This window comes from Chlamydotis macqueenii, chromosome 1, assembly GCF_036417535.1.
Source record: "Chlamydotis macqueenii isolate bChlMac1 chromosome 1, bChlMac1.mat, whole genome shotgun sequence".
Classification (NCBI taxonomy): Eukaryota; Metazoa; Chordata; class Aves; order Otidiformes; family Otididae; genus Chlamydotis; species Chlamydotis macqueenii.
Window position 1 is genome coordinate 70,651,940 of NC_141556.1, and position 22,505 is coordinate 70,674,444.

The 22,505-nt window shown below is 40.3% G+C and overlaps 1 protein-coding gene across 1 annotated transcript in view; it reads left to right on the top strand.

Moving 5' to 3' along the window:
* The first annotated feature begins 1,551 nt into the window (after positions 1 to 1,551).
* Positions 1,552 to 22,505, top strand: part of DERA (deoxyribose-phosphate aldolase) — a 54,310-nt gene continuing 33,356 nt past the window's right edge. Inside the window, exons 1-5 of the mRNA XM_086756093.1 lie at positions 1,552 to 1,733; positions 11,140 to 11,237; positions 14,714 to 14,861; positions 16,547 to 16,642; positions 17,943 to 18,077. Coding sequence (XP_086612219.1) covers positions 1,703 to 1,733; positions 11,140 to 11,237; positions 14,714 to 14,861; positions 16,547 to 16,642; positions 17,943 to 18,077 — 508 coding nt within the window. The 5' untranslated portion in view covers positions 1,552 to 1,702. The remainder of the gene's footprint in view (positions 1,734 to 11,139; positions 11,238 to 14,713; positions 14,862 to 16,546; positions 16,643 to 17,942; positions 18,078 to 22,505) is intronic.

The window sequence follows — 22,505 nt, forward strand, 5'->3', positions numbered from 1 at the left end:
TTCCACTTGTCACTTCCTTTAATGTTATGCTGAAAAATTTACATAATATACTCTGTATGGAAAGGAGATAAATTTTATACAGAGGTATATTTATTTATACACTTTTTTATTTTTTTCATAGTCACACTTGTCCTTACTCTTCTTTTGGATTTTTTTTTTTTTCTGGGAGTACAGTAATGCGATCATCTTAAAGGGCTGAAGTTAAGCATTTGAAAACGGGTATAAATTGAAACTTGGGCAATGGTCTGAACATAGGAAAATACTTTTCCATTGTGAAGGGCAGTCAAATGCTGGAACAGGTTGCCTGGAAAGGTTGTGAAGTCTTCATTCTTTAAGATACTTAAAACCCAATTGGATGTGGTCCTAAGGAACCTGCTGTAGCTGAGCCTGCTTGAGCAGGTGGTTGAACTGGGGTGGCTGACAGAGGTCCCTTCCAGCTTCATCTGCTGGGGAGCAGAAAGAAAGAAGGAAAACAAAGAATGATACCATGAATCATGGTTTCTTAATGCCATAGTAGTATGAAGGATATGTTATTTCACAGACTTCATCCCAGAATTAGTTTTGCAGCTATCTATTTGAATTTTAGCCTTAAAACAAGCACCTTGCAGTGCTAATTGTTTCAGCCTTATCATTAAATCCACTAAGGCTGATGAGCCTAGTATTTCAGCCTAGAGGCTGTTCATTTTACAAGCTGAAGGATGTGTTTAAAACAAGAAACTTGCACACCTCACCCCATGATGAAACTTCTTGCAGGCTGTGGTCTTTGTGCCGTATTTCAAGTAGGCTTCAAGTGTTTCCTAGAGACATATGGAATAGTGTCCTCAGATTTTGGAGCTATGAGCCTTTGCTGCTTTACATGATGCTGTTGTGAGTTTGTGGTTTATTTAATAGCTCTGAGCAAACAGGGCTAAAGTTGCAAGATGCTTCATCTTAACTATGTTTAATACTTTTTCCATGTAAGTTTCTGTCATTACAATGCTGGAAAAAAGTAAAGGCTATGAAGGTGTCATAGAATCATAGAATGGTTTGGGTTGGAAGGGACCTTGAAAGGTCATCTAGTCCCTTGTAAGAAGCAAGGACATGTGCAACCAGATCAGGTTGCTCAGAGCCCCGTCCAATCTGGCTTTGAACGTTTCCAGGGATGGGGCATCCACCACCTCTCTGGGCAACCTGTTCCAGTGTTTACCACCTGCATTATAAATTTTTTTTTTCCTTATGCCTAGTCTGAATCTGCCTCCCTCTACTTTAAAACCATTCTGTGGCTTTGTTACTGGCCTTTCATGTTGTGGGTGTTACTAGAAAGCTTTACAAGGCTGGTAAGTTCATAGAGCTCACTGTGTACCTGTGACACCACTTTCTACTTGAAGACTCAACTCGAAAAAAATCAGAAGTCGCCTGAACTCATTATCATCAAGACACGGTGAGTTAGGTCTTACCACGCACTAAAGGAACCGAACATCCAGCGGTGGAGGTCTTTTACCCGGCGGAGGCTGGGGGGGTGCGGGTAGGCCCCGGCGGCCTCCTTTTACCGACAGTTCCGGTGCGGCGAGCTCGGTACTAAGGCGGTGGCGGCGGGTAAACACCTTGTCCCGGGAGCTGCAGCCGCGCCCGCCGGCCGCCGCCGCTTCCTGCCCGCACGGGGGCGGGACCGGCGAGGCCGGGTCCGGCAGCGGGGTCGCGGAGCCGCCGTGAAGCACGGGCCATGGCGGAGCGAAACCCGGGCACTGAGCTGGGTAAGGGGCGGCGGCCAGCGGGGACGGCCGGGGCGCCTCCGTTGCGCGGGGGCCGCGGAGGCGGGCCCGGCCCTGCCTCCTCCGGCGACAGCTGTGCGATGCGGAGCCGGGGCCCCGGGGGGGGTCCCCAGGCGGCAAGCCGCGGGGTGGGGGGGGCTGCCGGGGCAGGGCCGGCTGCCGCTGCCCCCGGAACGGGCGGAGAAGCGCCGGTGAGCACCCGGGCGGGTGAGGCGCCGGGAGGTTCCCGGCTGTGGGGCCGCCCGCCCGGCCGTGCCTCTGCCCCACTCCCGGCTGAGCCTTCTCCGCGTGTAGGAGCCAGGCCGCTGCAAAACCTTGTTTGTTTTTTTTTTTCTGGAAAAAAAAAAAAATAATAGAAATAGACTTAAGATTCCTTTAGATCCGTTAACATGTACTCGTGACGCATTGCTCGGGCTGTCTCTTCGGCCGGGAGGCCTGCAGAGAGAAAAGCGGCCTCCTGCCCCTCAGGGTCAGGGACGGCCTCGGCTGGACGAGAGGCTGCGGGCAGGGGGACAGCAGGGACGCGGCAGCCGTGGTCCTGTCGCGCAGCTGGGCCCTGTCCCCTCTCGCGCGCCTTTCTGGGTCTTACTGATTAAACCTCCCCCATCCCTTTTCCCCCGGAGGTTCAAACCACTTTTTGTTAGTTTTATTAGATTTGTAAACTCAGGACTTTGCCTCGACTTATTGTTCTCCTTGTTGCTTGCTCTTTGCTGAGGATTTTCCAGGTGTTTGCAGGTGGTCTTTAGGCCTGAAGGGTGGCTGTGCCTCAGGTAAGGCGGAGAGCAGCTGAGAGCTGGGGGTGCGGGGAGCAAAGGACAGCTGGTGTGGAAGAGGGAGATCTGGAAGCTGGCGTGAGCAGAGTTCAGGAGGCCACGCTGCATGGTGTCACGTGGCTCTGCTCCTGTCTCCAGCACAAGCATGGGCATTTTTACAGAGCTAACCTGCAGTTTAAATGATTAGCCTCTGGACAACTGAAAGTTGACTCTGTTTTCCTTCTCCGAAATGACTGATGTGTTGTAACTCTTAAAAGTGAGCTGTTGAGTTGCTCTCTGATGTGCTTATCCATGGGCTGCTGGCAGGGACAGGTGAATTTCAACTGTAGCCGTCTGAACAACTTTTTGCTGAAGCAAAAGTGTTAATAATATAGTGGCAAAACTTCAGTGTCTGTTAGGAAAAAAAGCTAGAACAGAAGTTTGCAGATGCACTCCAGTTACTTTAAACTAGGTGTGTGTTGTGCGTTTTCTTACTGTAAATTTAATTTTACAATTAATTGTCTGTATTTTTGAGGAGTCCAGAAACTTGATTGTGAAGTCATTTCAGTTCCTATCAAAGAGTCATCCTTTGACAGACAGGCATACATGCTGCTGAGTGGGAAATTATTGAAAGACAGGCGACCTCACTAAGATTTGGCTGGATCTTGCTGTACAACCACAGTCAAAGGAAAAGTATTCAGTGTGTAGCCGACCAGCACAATGTAATTGTTGGCTTTTTACACCCACTAAAACAATCTTTAGGTATGTTCCACATATTTTCTATAACTCTTTCTCCTCCCATCAGTAGCCTTCCTCTGCCAGAGAGACAGAGCCAACTGATGTTCAAGATTGTTAAGGGAGAGCACAAAGGGGTGGTTGTCTTCAGGGCTGCATCACCTGTCCTCTTCCAGCTGCAACTAGATTACCTGGAAAGGCCACTGTCCTCAGCAGGTACTTGTTGCCATCCCTTCCCAGTGATCTTTGTTTAAATCAGTTGCAGTCAAAATGAACTGGGTTAGATGTGCAGGGCAGGCGTAGTAGGGGAACGGTGTGGCCACGACTGCGTTTGTATTAAGCGACAGCATACCTACTGTGGTTGTTTCTAGTGGCTGCCTTATGCTGCCTGCTTTAAAGGGAGAACTGCATCTTCCTGCTGTTTGCTGTGCTACTGAATACACCTCTGAAATATATTAAGTGCTGTATTCAAGTAAATTGCTGTATCTTAGCTGGTAGCGGTACTCAAAAAGGGCATGTTAAACCCTTGCCTTTATCTTTCATGGTCACTAACAATACACAGTGGTAGTGTGACTTAGCCACTTTGGCTTTTGAAGGTTTTGCCAGCTTATGCCAGCAGCTTTAACAGTAATTCAGATGATTTGCCCCATATCTTACGGAACATTCCGTAGGATTACAGTTTTCTAACAGGGACGCCTAGTGGTAAAATATCTTTTACTTAAAAATACATTATTTGACTCCTTTTTTCTGTGTCTGCTATTTCTGTGCTTGCTACCTAATGTCATTATTTAAGCAGTAAATTTCAGATGCTGCCTTTAGAGAGCATCTATTTGTTTATCAATGACAAGCCAAACTCTTCTCCAGTCATGGCATATAATACTTTCCTATGTGTTTTTTTTTAATATAAAATAAAAACATTTTTGTAAAAGCCCTAAATTCATCCTTTCTTTCTTTCTTCGTATCACTGTTCCTTAGTAGAAGAACAAGGTGTTTATTTGGAATAAAGAACAGGTACATGTAACAGATAAAAAGACACTGATTTACATGAACTAGACAGAGGGTCTGTAGTCTAGTGTTTTGATACATTTGCCATCAGAGAGTTGTGTAAAGAAGGTGGATAAGGAATATTACAAGTTTGTTATTCCACAGGGACCATTTGCAGAGTCATTTGTGGGTACTCAGGCTCACCACAATGACTGCAGCAGCTGAAAGGAGTCTGCCTCTCCTGCTCTGCTCCCAAGGATACTGGAATATAACGGTCCGGGTGCTTCATGTTTTGTCACTTTTAAGAAAAGCATCAGATGCCACTTCACAACAAAATAGTGAAACACATCAATGAGCATCCATTTGGTAGTGTAAGCTACCTTTGGTTTTAACTGTGGGGATGCAGACATCTGCCACATGGGTTTTCTGCTTTTTGCAGATGGAATTTTCATCTAACAACTTCAGAAGTCATGGAGAAAGACATTCAGTAACCTTGGGTAGACCCAGAAAATGGCAAGTAGGATGCTCAAAACGCAGCAGATAACACAGTTGATAGTACTCTACTTTGAGGCTGGTATCAAGTAAAGTAATGTAGGGGTCTAGCTTGGGACCTATCCTGTTTTTTGTTTGTTTTTTTTTTTCGATGACCTGGAGGAGGCAATAGGCTGCTGGCTCATAAAGTTTGCAGATTACTCTAAATTAGCCAGATCAGATGGACCCAGCCAGGCTGAGGGAAAGGGTCCCCAAGAAGCCTGGGGACATTCAGCAAGGCTGAAGGCAGAGCCCTGCCCCGGGGAGGACGAGCCCTGGCAGCCACACGGGCCGGGTCTGCCTGCCTGGGGAACAGCTCTGCCAAAAGGAGCCCGGTGGGCAGTGAGCTGGGCACAAGCCAGCAGTGCCCTGGCAGCAGAGGTGGTCAGTGGCCTCCCAGGCCGTACCAACGGGGACGTGGCCAGTGGCTCATGTGAAGGGAGGGATCATCCCCTCTGCTCAGAGCTTGTTAGACCATATCTGGGAGATTCTGTCTGGTTTTGTTGCCCCTCAACAGAAGAAAGAGATTGATTAACTGTCACAAGTTCAGCAGAGGGCCATCAAGGTGGTCAGGGACACCAGCCCTATGAGGAGAGGCTGAGGGAGCTGGACTGGTTCGGCTTGAAGAGGAGATGGCTTTGGGGGTTCTAACAGTAACATGCTCATCTGTATGGGAGTGTATCAGGAAAGCAGAACCAGGCTTCTCATAGCATTGTATGATGGGTTGAAGCAAGACAACAGGCTTGTCTTGAGACAAAAAAGTTCAGACTGGGTGCAGGAAAAATGTCTTCATGCAGGACAGTGAGATGATGGGGCAGGTTACCTGGAGAGGCTGTGTAGTCTCCATCCTTGGGGACTCTCAAAACCCAACTGAACAGCCCCTCAGCAGCCTGGTCTGAGCTCAGAGCTGACCCTGCTTTGCACAGGAGGTTGGACAAATGACCTTCAGAGATCTTCCAATCCAAATTATTCTATGATTATATATTTTTTAATCTCTGTGTGTGTGTCTATGTATGCGGGTATATATACACACACGTATGTATTCTGAGTAATGAATGATTAGTTACAGTTGCTTTGCAAAGTATGTTCTTGGATTCTAAAAAAAAAAAAAAAAATCTATGTTGCTCAGCCCCTCTAGTTAAAGGGCCAGAAATACATTAATTATGTTTCAATTGATATTTTTAATTATAGTTGGTATTTCTGAGCCATTTACATGTGAGAGCTAGCCTGTTGGTAAGTGGCATTTAGATAATGAAGTGTTGCAACCCTTTTCAAGACAGCATAATTCTCTCCTAATATATTAATAGCTGGTTTTAGCCTGTACTGTGGCTGTGTTTCTTCATTGTTCCTTTCTAACACCTTTTGAGTCTGCTGGATAATTTTAATTAAATTTGAAGGACAGAGAGATGTCTCAGAAGTAAATAAGTCACTGGGTGGAGTGACCGAATTAGTACCTCTGTTGAGGTTAAGGCAGGCACAGCTCAGCAATTACAGGACTTTTCATTACATCAGTTTTTTTGGGCTTTATGCAAGTAACAACATCCTGTTTTACTCCATGGTCGTAAGGACCATAATAGGACAGCTGGGTTATTGGGATGAGGGGAGGTCTCCTGCGCCAGGGAAGAAGAGAGGGAACAGCAGAGGACTTGACCTGCAGGAAACCAAGCTCCTGTTGTTCACCAGCTCCCTTTCTGAGGAAAGGCTTGTCAGCGGCTTTCAAAGCACTTTGGAGGATACCATCATCCATTTCATGCAATCCATGGTCAATGTTTTGTAATTTCGCTAATGCCACAAGATAATAGAGCTGATTTCTAGTTCGGGGCTCGTGCCTTGTTATTCTGCTTTGAGTATCTGAATGCTGATGACTTGGAGACTGAACTTCTTTTTATATAAGGAGAACACATCTGAAAATAAAAAAAGTCCATAGCAAGAAATGTTATGGGAAAATAACTACAGTTTCTGTCTCTAAGAAACTGAGTAACTCCCAAACCTCTAAACAGCTTACATGGTATGATAACTGTAACAAGACCAGATGCTAACGTCTTTTCTCTCTCTTCAGTGGCTTTGCTCAGCTATGCATGGCCAGCTGGGGTCAGCCTGTGTCCAGCTGAATGCCTCACGTCTCCACTGAAGGTTCAGGGCACGGTTTCATTTGCTTCTCCAGAAATCACAGCTTTCATCACTTCCCTTACTGATTTTATCATGTGTTCATGGTAAGAGCAGGAGCACACATGCTGTTTCTGGCACAGGGGAGGAAATAACCAGTTGGGGGGGGGCAGCTTCTTTTGGGGACAGTGCTGCCTTAAAATGGTTGTGAAACTACAGCCTCAGGCATTCTTGAGCTTTCTGTGTCACCATCTGAAGGGATGCCATCTACACTTTTTTTTTTTTTAAGCTTCTGAAAAGCTTAGTCTGTTTTATGAGGAATGTGTTAGGCATCGTAGATATTTATGTCATTATACTAATGAAGTGGTTTTATTTATTGTTTTCTGAGGAAATGCTTGGTATTTTTGGATTCATGTTCTTCAAAGAGAGGAGATGAATTTCCTGTTAAGATTTTGAATGTGATTTTTTCAAATGTCTTCAGAGAAAAAAAGTAAACTTGAAGAGTGATTACAGAATATTGGCTAATTAACTATAGTGTAACTGCTTTAATTACTTTTATCCCTGAAGCCACATGACTGTGCAGATGACTAGCAGATGACTTATTAAAAAAAAAAAAAAGACATGTTCACACTGCAAGGTTAATGAGCCTAATTAAATATAGTTTTCCTTAGCCAGATACTAAATGATAAAGCTTGGGGGAGCGGGGGAGGGGAAGAGTCCAAAGGCAGTCAGTTCTATTTAAAATAATGGTTTTATTCTGATTTTTAACGCAAAAAAAAACCCAAACACCCAAAATGGAATTGTGAGTGATTTTTCTGAAGAAAGACAATTACATTTAAAGGTTTGGTGAGACCTCACATGGCAAACTTTGAAAGTCTATTTAGAGCTGAGACGTATTTGTTTGCACTTGCCCACTGCTTTAATTAATGGAGAAGTGGGCTTGAATAAAAGGTCTATGTTAGACAGAAGTCTCCATCTGCTGCTGCGTATTACCAGAACCTTTGTCCTTCCTTGCCACTCGTTTTTTTCTGTTACACCATTTTATTTCCTTTACTAAGCTGCATAATGTCTTACATTAAGTTGTACAGAGAAGATGGACTTCTGATTTTTTAAAAAAATATTTTTTTTTTTTACATTTTCTGCCTGTGCTGTGCACAGTGGTTCAATATCCCACATTAGAAAAAAATACTTGGAGATCCAAATTTTATGGTCTTTCAAGGAAAATTGCGTCTCAGACACAAAAATTAGATGTTACACCTTACTGAGTTGCCATGTGTCAGCTACCTTCATGACTAGTCTTGAGTTATTGAAAAGAGAAGGTAAAATGTGTTACACAGTGAAAAGGGCTTAAGCCAATTAATTTAACCATATTTGCAAAGAACATGCAATCAGCTATTGCTGATCAGCTGATAGATGGTAACTGTCACAGGTGACTCTGGGAAAAGTGAAAGTAGTAGCTTATTTCGCATCCACTGTTCTTCCCCATCTTTTCTCCCATTGATTATGAATTTACTTTTTCTCTTTTTTTTTTCTTTCTCCAAATGGTATTATACTTGACCATTTCCTTTAAGCTAATCTAGTGTACAGTGCTCTATTTCATGAAAAGATTACTCAGACCTTCTGAGGAGCTATGCTCAGATGTATGTATGTTTCTACCAAAGTCCAGCACAAGATGAACCAGACTGAATCCTCTCTAAATGATAAGTAATGAAATGTTAACTTACTGATGGGGGAAATTTCTGTTCTTTCACTTAAATTTTCATCTGAAATGTGAATTTCTCATATCTAACAGACTGGACGCTAATTGAACACTGGGCAGTCTTCATATTCTTCCAAACTCTTCTACAGAAGGCTGTAGTTTTTATAAATTAATTATTTAGGTGGATTTCTTGGTTGTCTTTCATAATGTAGAAAGAAAAGGTAAGAGTAGAGTAACTGAAAGGATTCTTATTAGACAGCGAGAAGCCGAGTTCCTCATCTAAACGGCTTACTTTGATTTTATCACATTTTCCAAAGGGACTGACAGGTCACCATGCACCCAGTCGGGTTCAAAAGTTACGTTGATGAATTGGATTGTGACTATATGATTCTACCTGAGCACTTGGAACATAGTAGGAGAATCACAACACAGAGTTTGTATTTCCTTAATTTATTTATTTGTATTTTCCTCCCCCATGGACTTTGTCAGATATTGGCTATAGTGGCCCCATGGGAACTGATGGATGCTCGCTGCTGATCACGCAGGAGCCTTGGCCCTAAAGCAACTGCAGAGGATGTAGAGTTTCATTAGCTTATATTTCAACTGCCTATGTTTGTATGATTTATTGATATTCAGAAAGAAGGAAAGTTCTAGCCATGGGTTTTGTTGCAATAGCTTTTCTCACCTGCTTTCTACATGTCATTTGAGCTTCTTGCTTTTGGGGCAGAATGGATAAGCCTGTGGCTTTGAAAGTGGAGAGAAGTAATGAAGGTTTGCTGTTCGACTGGTTTGTAACTTTGCAAACTTCTCCTTTTCTTTGTCGCCATGGAGTGAGAGTGATGCTAAGTTCTTAACTAAATCCTTGAATTCCTTACAATTCCTTTGAGATTCCTTTTTTACTTTTTCTGCTTTTGGCCAACATTTTGACTCTGCAGATACCGCTCATTTAATTACTTGTATGCGGTAATAGGAAAGTGGTGGCTTATTATGCTCAGAACAAGATTTTGTTTAGCTGTGTTTCATGCCTTTGTCCTGCATTTCCACTGAGTCATCGTTACCCTAAATTGGTTTCTCTAGAGCTTTTTGTAAGTCTAATTAGGAAAACAAGCTTGTATTTACACATATATAAGCTAGTGTATTAGTTCTGTATTTTTTTTTTTTGGCTATTAAAACTATAAAGTAGGAGGAAAAAAATTTTAGGGTAAGATTTCTGTACAAAATTAGAGATTTTGGCTACTGAGGTTTTTTTAATTTTTAAACCTTTTTAAATCAGTGTGCTCGAGGGAAGTGGAAGTTTAATACAGTTGTGAAGAAGACTCATAGAGATGAGATGCTCTTAATAAATTAAGCCACGCAGAATTATTACCTCCTAGTATCTAAGCCCATGTCCATATACTGACCTTAACTGATGATTATATTTGATGATTGATGGTGGTGATTTGCTGGTGATTGGTGGTTAATGATTGTTGATGTTGTTTTCAGAGTATTTTGATGGATTGCTTATATGATTAGTATTTAGAAGAATTATTTATATTTTGGGATATGAGAGATTTTAAAGATAATCTGATTTCTTTTTTCCGTGTCCTTCTGTGAGCAGCTTGTGTTTATTAACATTCAAAATTACACTTTTGGATTATCACACTAAGCAAAAATTTCAGGATTCAAGAGCCTGAACCCTCAGTTCTGCTTTATCAGTCAGTTACCCTTCGTTAAGCAGTGTCCAATTTTTGATGCTTCTGGTTTTTAGACAGTTTCATTACTTCACTAAACATTGAGCATCTGCTTCTCTTTGGGTCTGGTTATTGTTTATGGATACGGAAACTCCTGGTAGTTGTGAGCCAGCCTGTCTGCAGTGGGCATCTGAAGGAACTCACACGTGGAAGATGTTGCCCCGAGTCCTCTGGTGTGCTTGGCAAGGTGAGCACTTCTCAGGCAGGCATGCATCTCGGCAGCTTCCAGGCAGCTGTGTTGCCCAGGAATTCAGTGCTTTTGGAAACTTGCAGTTAGCCAGGTCCTAATAGCAAAGTTAGTAAAATTAGCTCTAGACAATAACAACCCAAATGCTTTGTTGTGCAAGGGTCTGTCCAGAGTATTTGGTGACAGTGTGGGGTAGTTTCTGTAAACAAAGGTTCACATACACAAAAAAATGCTGTTGTATCCTGGGTGCCAGCAGGCAAACAGAAGATTGAATAAATGTTAAAATGTTCTGGAATCAAGAAGTAAATCAGCAAGAAATGGCAGAAGGCTGTTCTGTGGGGGTTTTTTTATATACTACATGTATAATAAACTTCATAGTCCAAGACTGGCAACATAGTGTCTCTCATCAGCAGTAAGTTAATTCAGTTGCAATGGCAAAGCATGCTGTGTGAAACATCCAATTCACAGATCATACCCTAACAGAAGTTTATTCTATGATGACATTTTGGACTGGTGATAAGTATACAAGCCCTTAAAAGGACATGAAAGCACAACATGCTCTTCAGAGGTTCCAAACCAAGCTTTAACTTTCTTCTGACATCCTGCACCATATATTAAAAGAACACAGAAATAGATGAGACTTTTTTTTCTTTTCCCATTCCAGAACTTGGCTGGATCTCAAAAGTGCATGTGAATCGACCTGCAGTTGTGAGGCATGCAGAACGAATTAAAAAATGGAGAACTGTGAAAGGTAATTGGCAAGTAAGTGCACTTCTTATGCATTCTGTTCCTGTATTTTTAAAGCAGTCACTCTCCCTCTCCAGGCTGCAATATTGAATTTTTTTCAAGATGCATGTAAACTTAAAAGATGTGCTTGTCCATGTCTTATTTTAATAATTTGTATTTGATGATGATGGGATGGCATAAGGTGATGCATTTATCCAAACAAGTTAAAAACCTTATAACTCATGAGTGGCAAAACCGCAAATGAATTTAAGTCATCTTTATTCATGAGTGGATTAAATTGTATATTACTAGCCCACCACATTTATTCTGTTTCCCAGACAGACTTCTCTGCACGCTGCCTTCTTATTTTTTAATTTTAAAGCTGTAAGATATGATCATGGTCCCTGTCAAGTTTGACCTACCTGGATGATTTTTCTTTACTTAAACATCCCCAACATGTGTGATTTCTTTGCTTAACTAATTCCTACCTAAAACTTAAAAATCCTGACTGGTGGTGGGACTGAGAGGCAGAAAATAAAAAAGAAGAAGAAGAAAAAAGAAAGAGCCCATTAATGTTAAGGGGACTGATTTCTCAACTCCTGAGATAAAATGAATGATTGGTTATTGTCCATCTTAGTATAAAACAGGTTCATGTAAGCCACTGCTAAAGCCAGTGGTGCAAATTAACATTTCTTCAAGTCTGTCTTGTATTGAACTCACACACGTTTAGAGTGTCTTAGCAGGTACTGTCAACCTCTGCTGTTACTGCCCTCCTGGCAGAACTGATAGATACCGGCTTGGTGTGCATTTTGGTTTCTCCAGTTTGTACATGAGACTCATAATGCGAAGCCATCAGGTCAGCGGTGTAAGCTAATGCATTCTGCAAAGCAGAACAGATGAGGCAGAGCCATGTGCTAGCTTCTGCCGCCTTAGCGGCAGGATGGGAAACACCGAGAGGGGAACGGCAGGCAGAGCTGGCTGCAGGATGCCACAAGTGCTTTGGCAGCGTTCACCCAGGGGCAAGGTCTGAGAAATGCCAAGCAGCAAACCTGGAGCTCACACTGAGCTCTCAGTCATGGGATTGTAACCACTGTCCAAAGGAGAAATTATTTCTTCGTTCACAAAACATCTGTTCTGCAAGCAAATGTGTGTGATTCCTCCCCTCCACACACTAAACAGGTCGTTTCCTTCCAACAGTAACTGAAAATGTGGAAGGGGGAGGAAGGATACGATGAAAGCTCAGTATTAACACTGCAAAAAAAAACAGAACAAAGCAAGAATCATTTAATTATACTTAATTCTTAAAAAAAACTATTTAAAATAGTTGGCGTCCTGCGCTTAGCATGTTGGGCAGCCGTTCTGAAGCTATGTCCACAACGAGCACAGATCTTGTGGATGACAGTTTGGGGATCATTTGATGTAGCTGTAAGATTCTACTGGAAGGTAATAGAAAAAAAAAACTTCCTGCCTGTTACATGAACCTGAAAGTTTTTTCTTTGACTGTTATGATTCAATAAAAAATGGACATAAACTGAGGAAGGTTAGACACTAGCTCGGCATTTCCCAAGCACTTCCTACACATAAGAAGTCATGTGCTACCAAGTTTAGCAATCCAGTGGCTCTGAGTTGGGAAACAGTGTCAGTGAGAAAATCCAGAGAGTATTCCATAACCTTGTCTATCTTCAGATACTGTAGGTGCCGTAATGTAAAAAGTCATCTTATTTGACCAAAGTTACTATATAAAGAGCAAAAACATAGAGAGCCACAGGCTTTGATTACAAAGAATCATTGAGAAGAAAGGGATTTAGTGTCACTCCCTCAACAAGCCTGTAGGACAAGTGTTTAATTCTTGCTAATACTCCTCCGCTCCCCTGTGTAGTAACGCTGGTACTGAGCTACTTGAGTAAGGTTTTACTTTGAAGAATGCCAGAAGCATCTCTCCTGTATTTGAACAGTATCATTGTAGGATAGTCATGTGCTGTTTATTTCACAGAAATAATTTTCAACATTTACATGTTTGAATGTAAGTAGCTCCATGGATTCAAATTTTGAAGCCCATTTCCCAAAATACACACTTGAAAAACCCTTTTAAAAAATGAAGTTCATACCAGTTCTTGGAACTCCCTGACTGCATCTGTCTTGGTGATTCATGTCATAAGAGATAAGACAAAAATTCCCTCAAACGAAGGATTAAAAAAATCCAAGTAAAAGAAACTTAAAACTATTTAAAGTGAAAAATCATTTTGAAGTATTATAGGATGAAAGTAGAAATCATTTAGAAACAAGCAGTCAAGCTTAGACTAGCAGAGGCCAGTAACAGTTCATTACTCTGACCAGTCACCCCAAAGCAGCTTTCAGTGTAACATTTACTGCAAGTTCAGAAAGGAGACTCCCATCAGCGAAGTGTGAAAGTGCTTGTAGGTTGGCCAGCCACTTAATATAAGAGTAATACCTCCATGCAGAAACAACAAGTTTTGCTGCCTATACTGTTAAATCATGTCACAGAGCAGAGCAGTCAGAGAGGGACTTTATGGACTCAAATGGACTTTTGGCATTGCAAACTCTCCCCTTGTTGAACAAGTGCCCACTAAGACATGTCACTTCTTAGTGAAGACATCACTGTAAATGAGAATTTGCTGGAAGACCTTCAACAAATATTTTAAAATAATATCTTAAACTCAATTTTTGTTCAGAAGAAAGCTCAGAAATTTTTAATTGTGCTTCTGTTCCATACTCAGATTAATAAGTCTTTTAAAATTCTGTAGCATTTTAATCTGAAGAGTGCTTTAGCCTTGTCACTTAGCTCTTGCTTTTTTTTTTTTGCACAAATAATTACATATATTGTTTTATTTCCGATTCACACAAAAGCAAGTGGAAACATCTGGAGTCTAGACCTTAAATTTAAGAAGTCTGAGTTCTTACGCTCCACTGATTCCATGTTTCACTCTCACAGAAGGAGAAGCATGCAAACATACAAGTGTGCAAACTGCTGATGTGTAGACTCATCTGCTTACTGGCAATTGCAAACCTGTGCTCCTCTTGAAGCGTGTGTAATTTCTCGTGCATACAGGCCTTAAAGATACTGTATAGAATGGAGCACATTATAACAGTGAGGTTCCTCACACAGGTGATGTTTTTGTCTTCGTCTTACAGAATTCAATTTGAAACAAGATGCTTTTTGTCCAAGTAAAAACATTTGTCTGATTCTTACAGAGTCCCATTTGGTAGTTAGCTTTTGCACCAAAAATTGGAATTTGATCCTTTGATTCTGGGAGAGCAGCCTTTTGAGTCCAAATCGTTTCCATACCATTGGATGCTGCTCAAGACATGAAGAAATATCTGTCAACCCTGTCTGTCATAAACCATTCTTTGTATATCTTCCTTGTTATATCCCATCTATTTACTCATTCTTAGAGTAAGATCCAGGCTTCTGATTCCTGCATCTTCTAAGTCAGTTTGGCTTTCAAAGTGTAAACTGAAATACTGTATACCTTGCTTCACTCCCTTTGTAGGCTGCTTGGCTACTGAAAGCTGTCACCTGCATAGACCTTACCACTCTTTCAGGCGATGATACTCCTTCAAATGTTCACAGATTGTGTTTTAAAGCAAAGCATCCCATCAGAGAAGATCTGCTGAAAGCCTTGGACATGCATGATAAAGGTACGATAGTTTCTGTTCTGTGTACTTGGAGGGAAAATGTGTACATTTCCTCATTATTTTTTCAGTTTTCAGAAGGGTGTATGAATGACCTCTTCTTCATGTAATGGAAGCAGTTATGGTAGGCAGCGCTGCATGACTAATAGTCCTGCAAGAGCAAACTAGGTCTTATATGGTCTTATTCAAAGCAACCGCCTTAAGTTCTAACTGCAAAATATCTATTATTTTGGGTTCATATAAGAATACAAGGAGAAAAAACATCCGTTCTCAGTTTGGCAACCAAAGTGGAGCACGGACTCAGGGTGACACTGTAAGTTACGATACCTAATGAGCAAGTCTGATGTGGAAGCCACAAGTGTGTAACCTCAGTATATATCTTTTAATAACAGTGCACTAAGGTGAAACTAATTGAGTATTCTGTTAATCTGCTGTCCTTAGTAAATTGGAGAAGGGGGAAGTGTTCATGTGACTCTCTTTGATTTCATGCTTAGCTGCTGTTTCTATATGTAACTACTGGGCCTGCCACTTTGCCGGACAGAAAAGATGCATTCCACAGTCCTAAGCATGTTATTTTTCCTTCAGGAAACATTCTCTGTTACCTCCTTGTTTCAGTAGTTAAGGTAGGAGACATCTTTGCAGCCCAGTCTACTTTAAGGAATCAGTCCTGTAGTGAGTGTCTGTGGTTGTGTGCATGCCATGTATACGCGCACACATGCACGCACGCAGCATTCCCAAGTAAGTCAAGAGAGTTGAAGGGGCGGAAGACAACCCTAAGGAACTAGTGGTGAAACTTTCATTGACCTTACTCAAGCAGGCTCCATCTGAAGTCCCAGTGTTATACCCAAGACTGAACATGATAAAACTTCAGAGCAAATTGATACTGTCAATAAAACCTCTTTATATCTGAGCGGCATTCCTGAATTTTTCGAGATGTAATCACTGATGTGTCGGTGAATACCATTTTACTTTTGTCCTGTCATGCTGTCATGTTTGCCTTATGATGATCAAACAAAAAGAAAATCCCAGCAGTATTTGGGTCATGCCTTTACTGTTGAAATATTTCAGTTTTACACAGGCATTTGTCCACTGATTGAAGTCATATGATTTAGAACCAAAGGGGAATCAGGCCTCTGGTTTTAAGCCACACACATAAAATTTCAAAGATTAGTCTTTTTTTAAAACTTGGATTTATGGACTCTTCAGACAGCTGAAGTATTAAATATGAGGTCAATTATCTGAGACTTTGAGAGAATAGTACTTTAGCTAGAAATGCAGTAGGACTGCATTAACATAAAGACTGCTTGGTTGCTGCTGGGCTAAGTCTGGCTCAACAAGCAAGCACAGAGCCTGGCAGTGTGGTTTCTCTCACAGTAATTTGCTGACTAAGCATGTCTTAACTGTACATGTTGGTGTTCAACAGTGAACCTGTCGATAAAAATCTTGGCATTTTAACTCCTGCTAATGCAAACTTGCTCCCAGCGTCAGGTGAAGGAACACGAGGGAGGTAACAATATGGAGAATTACCCGAACCATTTGAGCAATATAACAGACATCCCTCATGTAGGTGCTTAAGATCCTTGTGAGAATGCAGAAGTGTGAGGTGAGAACAATGCACATGTGCTCATAATATAGATTGCACTCGAAAAGGTGGAAATCTGATATGAAAAAGTGAACTGTGGCTTTTGCAGGTATTACTGTTGGAGCAGTTTGTGTATATCCCGCAAGAGTCACCGATGCTGTTAATGCTCTAAAGGCTGCTGGTTGTAACATACCAGTAGCTTCAGGTAAGCTTTATTAAAAAAATATCCAATTAAATATTTTGGTGCTGTAAAATATGTAGAAAAATCCAGAAGCTTGGACTTGCTTTTGTTTTAGAAAGTAAGGTGGAAAGATAGCAGGTGGAAAGAAGGGAATGGAGTGGAGAATTTGCTTTTGGTATAATCTTTTGTTCTCTTTCAACTTCAAGCTTATCAGCAATGCCAAGTCTGTTTTGCTGCAAGCTCTTCAAAGAGATCCAAAGATATATCAGTGTTTTCCTCACCCAAACAGAAGAAATTGAGATAATGTGCTGGACAAAGTATCAGTAGACACTAAGTAGATGATGATGTTAGTAATAATAATAATAATAATAATAATAATAATAATAATGATGAAATATGAGCTTTAGTTTATTTTCCCTATTAGTTGTTTGGCTTTTAAGTATAATCCTGCAAGGTAAATTCAATGCAACTGTGTGCAGAGGCAAGGGTGATTGCCTGCTGAGCAGCCTGCAGGTTCAAGACTTGTACTTAGAAATCTAGTAGTGCCAGCTCTTCTCCAGTCACCACACATGAGACAAGTCCTGAATCTATAATAAGCAAGAAGTAGAATCAAAGAATTATGCAGGTTGGAAGGGAGCTCTGGATGTCATCTGATCCAACCTCCTGCTCAAAGCAGGGGCTAACTTTGAAGTTAGTTTAATGGTAAGATCCATGTTTTCCAATGGTTTCTTTTTTGTTATGTAGGGGAAGAAATATATACTAAATGTATTTATATGTCAGACAGAAATACGATCTTTGACAAAGCCATTCTTTTTTCCATTTCCAAAGTTACCTTTGGGTTTTGTACTTAAACGTCATAAATGCAATCTTAAGTAGACCTAATTGAAAGCCATTTTTGCTATGTTGTGATTTAGCTGTTAAATGTATTACTAGGATTTAATTTGAAATACTACTTAAAATAATTGAGGATAATCTAAAATGTATGTGTTGCTTCATATATGAAGCAATTGTTTGCGCAGTTGTGCTGGAAGCAATAGATATTGTGCCTTCTTATGTAGACTACTTTGGAAAAATTTAGAGCATGTGAAAGAGACCTTTTCACAAGATGCACTTAGTATCTTGCTGGACAGTGGTTGTTGAGGGAAGAGCTAATGCTTCTTGTGCATGAAGAGAGGGTAAGAAGACGTGCCTTTAGATTTTTTGAATCATGGTAGGGATAAAAAAGTGGTAACTTGCAAACTCTTTGGTGTATTAGAGGTACGTGCTATTTTATGGTCCATTTATAAAACATTTTCTTCCCTCTGCCTGCATCCATATCTGCTAGTGGCTGCTGGATTTCCATCTGGACAAACTCCTCTAGAAATCAAACTGGCCGAAATAAAGCTAGCTGTGGAATATGGTGCCAGAGAGATTGACATTGTCATTAGCAGGAGTCTGGTGCTGACTGGCCAGTGGGAAGGTAGGTACTCACCCTTTGGCAAGGTACCTGAACCTCTGTATATGCACATGCAAGCTCTGTCTTTGTCTCTTCCCCAAGTCTTCGCTTCAGTCTTTGGACAATTTGGTCCCTCCCCTAAGAGTAACTGGTACGCTGGGGCACCAAACTTTATTTAACTAATTTATGACAAATGGTTGCTTGTTTTTTTTGAAAAAATGCTGTTACAAGTCCTGTCAGGCTGGGCATGCAGAATGACTTTGCATTTTGAAAATCCAAGTCTATTCCTTCTCTGCCTTTAGAGGATTTTGTGTACAGGATTAAAAAAATAGCAACTGAAATGGAAGTGAATGCCTAATTATTTGAACAGTTTTGTTAAAACCTCCAAGGGGTTGCTAATGTAGATGATACCTGTTAAATATACATGTTTCAATTCTTGACAAAAATATGTATTTTAGTTGTTTTCTTTTTCCTGAACGTTTAGGGTACAAATTGGCTGTTCATATTATTATTGATGTTCTTGTGTCTGTAGATTACTACTAATTAGTAAGAACAATAATGCTGAAGATGGTTTTTGCTCTAATTACCTCCTTAATGTACTGTGAATGGTTTGCCTTAAGTGCTGACAATGCTTCTATAACTAATTTCGATGTAAAGGTAAACGCATCATTGTCTTGGATGAATTGTCCATTTAGTTGTATAATGCAGCACCCTAATAGACTGTTTGCTTGCAAGACTTCATAAAGGACCCCTGGTGCCTGAGTTTGGTTAAGGAAATATGATCATCATAGTAACAGTTCGTATTTTCTGATTTTGGTCTTCCTTCAGTTAGCAGTTAGAACTGAACCAAAAAACCCATGTGTTTCTGCATCTGTGATATTCTGGTTTCCACTTGCCATAACATCTTGACCTCTTTTGTAGTATTTACCATCTCCATATCCTTTTGCTCTTAAATATATACAGCTATGCAAATGTTTGACTTCTTGAGGATGGGCACTGTTGCAGACATTTGTTTCTTTCAGAGTGGCTAATTTAAGTTCAGGTACGGCCTTGAAATTGCTGAAATAGGGAGACTGGGTGATTGAGCTGTTAAATAAGACAGAATGGTGCATCATGTTCTGTACCAGCTGGCAGGAAGTCTGTACGCACCCCTTCCTGTGCTGTGTCTTTGTTAGAGTCTACACTATGGTCTACAAAGCAGGTACCCCCTCTGGGAGCTGGGAGGGAACACCTATTGGTCTTGGATACGAAGTGAGGTGAGTCAACGATCTGCCACTAAGAGTGGAAAAAAAAAGACCACTAAACTGGACTTGAGCAGCAACTTGCAATTGTGACTTGAACACAGCTTCAAGGTTATATTGCCTGGGATTACGTGAAGGAGAACTCAGAGGACAAATACAGGGCGAGATTCAGAGACCAAATTTGTATTGGCGATTGAAATGAACCGGACATACATCGTTAGGTTTTTCTATATGGGAAATGTTTTTTGTGATCACAAGTTACAGGGGAGGAGTACACAGACATAGGCATGACGGATATAGTATAAACTTGTCAGTTTACTGAATAAGTTAGTTAGGGATGACTTTTTTGATTTGGTATGCACATTCTTTTATCAAGATCTGAAGTCATGCCACAGCTGAAAACAATCCTTGTTTTGGCAATGGTTAGTTTACTTTTTTTTTTTAACTGAGGGTAGAATTGAAATTATTTCCAAATGTTTTCTGAAAGTTTATTCATGAACATCAATTTGTGTAAGGCACATATTTACATGGTCTTGAAAAAAGCTACCTCAGGAACAGAATTTACTTGTCATCCAGATAATGATGCTACAGGGTAAAAAATTATAATATTTAACTTGCCCGTCCAAAAAAAAATAAAAATACTTTAGTAGGTGATCTGAATATTTTGGTGAAAATCTAGTGTTCTGACTTCCTGTTTAGCTTTCAACAAATGTATGTTACCTGTGTGAACATGCAAGTTTCCAACTCTGTCTAATGATTAGATACGATATACAACGATGTATAAAGTATGTTTAAGGAAGCTAGAAGAAGGGATGAAGAAGTCTTTTTTTGGGATGGATGCTGGTATTACTTAAAATTGAAGAGTCTAGTGCAGTAACTATGCCTGCGTTCAAGGTGCTTCATCAACTGGAGCTGCCTTCCAGTTATGACAGAACCTCTGCTTATTCTTATAACACTAATATATTTTTATGATTATTTTCTCATGCTGCCTGTCTTCACAGCTTCAGGAGTTATTGACAAAAAAATGTATGTGGTAGAGTGCTTTATCTTACCGTTCATATATTTTTAGCTTTTCTTCTAGCCTATGCAATAATTGGGGTCACCATGATAGAATAGTGTCGCTTTGTGATTTGTTTCAAAGACTGATTTGGTTATTAAATATTTTAGTGTATGTCCAATTATGTCAAGTTATTTTAAAGCATTTCTTAAATATTATCGGAGCTCTTTATGATACTCAGAATATGTTTTCTAGATCTTTATGAAGTAATTGTTAAGATTGTTTTAATAGTGCTGAACATGAAAGCAACTTTATTGGACAGCTCATTGACATTGGAAAATAACATTCAATGAGATTTAAGTTTATGAACTTGTATACCTTTTACAATCTATTAGCTTTTAAAGCAATACCACTTTGTAGTAGTTTACTCAACCATTGTCTTATATCACTTGACAAAGTATGGATTAACCTTAAAAATCACAATTTAGATACTGTCTTTAGGCACAGAGTGTGTTGCTTGTATTTAAAGAGTGAGTAAGTTGACTAACAAATTGTTGAAAGAAACTGGATTTTTTTTTCTTTTTTTTTTCCCTGTTATCAATGAATATCTTGGAGTTGTACCTTCTAAAGCTGTCTGCGGTGCTGTAATGTTACTTCTAATTCCACAGCTTTTAGCAAACACGTGGACATACTACACTGTTAGTGGCTTCAGAGGTATTGTTAACCCATCATTTGCTCTATGTCAGTTGAATTTTCCTACAAGAAAAGGGAACAAAAATATAGTTTAAGAAGTTTGAACGTGGCCATATCCCTGAAATACATTAGGTATCACCTCGTTATGAAAGCTGTCTTTCAATTCTGTTAATAATTATTGAACTGTGAGTTTAGAGGCTTTGTTCAGGGATTGAAGCCCCCTTTTGTGCAACATACTTTATAAAACACCCCAGAGAAAATACACTCCTCGCTCCAGGGACTTGGAAAAGACTCCACGCATTGTTCGGAGATATTATAGGTAGATTTACTGTTCTCTAGACGTGCAAGCTGAATTGGGATCTCGAAGTCTAGTTGCATAATTTCTGTCTCACATTGTCAGCAGCAGCTCAGACTCCTGACACTAAGCTCTGTTTTCAGTTTCATGTGAATCACTGGAGCCTGGAGTTGCACATATGTGGCTGAGAGCAAAAGTGAGAGAGTTGTGTTGTGCCGATAGCCTTGTGCTTGTCATTTTGTTAACAAACCTGCCATTAACGTGCAAGACAGAAGGGATTCCAGCTCATTTTCCAGTTTCCTGTCACGATTACCTTAATCTTTTGGTCTAACAAAAATCGAAACATCTTCCCTCCTCGTCTCAGTTTCTACCCTTAACATCAGTCAGTGTGCCTGGCTAGATAAAACCAGCAAATAAGCTGGGTTTTTTAAAAAAGAAGAAAAAGTGGTTTTAGCACTACATTTTTGGAGAAGAATTGTTTCATAAAAATTTAAACTGTGGTTTTTTTTTTTTCCCTTAATATTTTCATTTCCTATGTAGGAGGTATGGATTTTTCCCTTTATTTTGTGATTTTTAGGACAAATGTATTAGACCAAAGCAAAAGCCCATCTAGACAATCTAGGGCAGATTGTAGCCAGCAGTAATTGTCACAGATGTATGCTTGAGAAATGTGTAGGGGGAAGAACATTTTCTTTGGTGTATTTAATAGCTGCTAAAAATCAATATAATATACTGAATAGTTAGAATTTTAGAAAAACTACAACAAAGACACCTTCCAACACTTATCTTTTATAACAGTGAAATTAAAACCACAGCTATGAAACTTTTTTTTTCCCTACAAAATCTGAATTTTTCTGTCTTCTGGAAATGCATCTGATAAAAGCAGATCTAAAGTTCATGAAAGCAGTAAGGTATCTTAAGTAGGTGGGTGCAAAGTAGAAGAGTTCTTATGTCACATCCATTTTAATAGCTAAGTCAGTGGAGCAGCTACAGACTACATCAGTAAGCATCTGACTCCAAATAGATTCTGTGTAGTTTGGCTTGCTTTGGAGGATTTTTTTTTGTTATTTTTGGTGGGTGTTTTGTGTCTTTTTTTTTTGTTTTTTTTTTTTTAGAATAAATAGTGTGGGTGGGCTGTGTAAAAGATGCTACACAGTACTGGCCATTTGCTTTGAGAGCTCATATTTTTCTTTTCCTTTTTTTTTAGCAGTCAGGAGAGTCTCTTG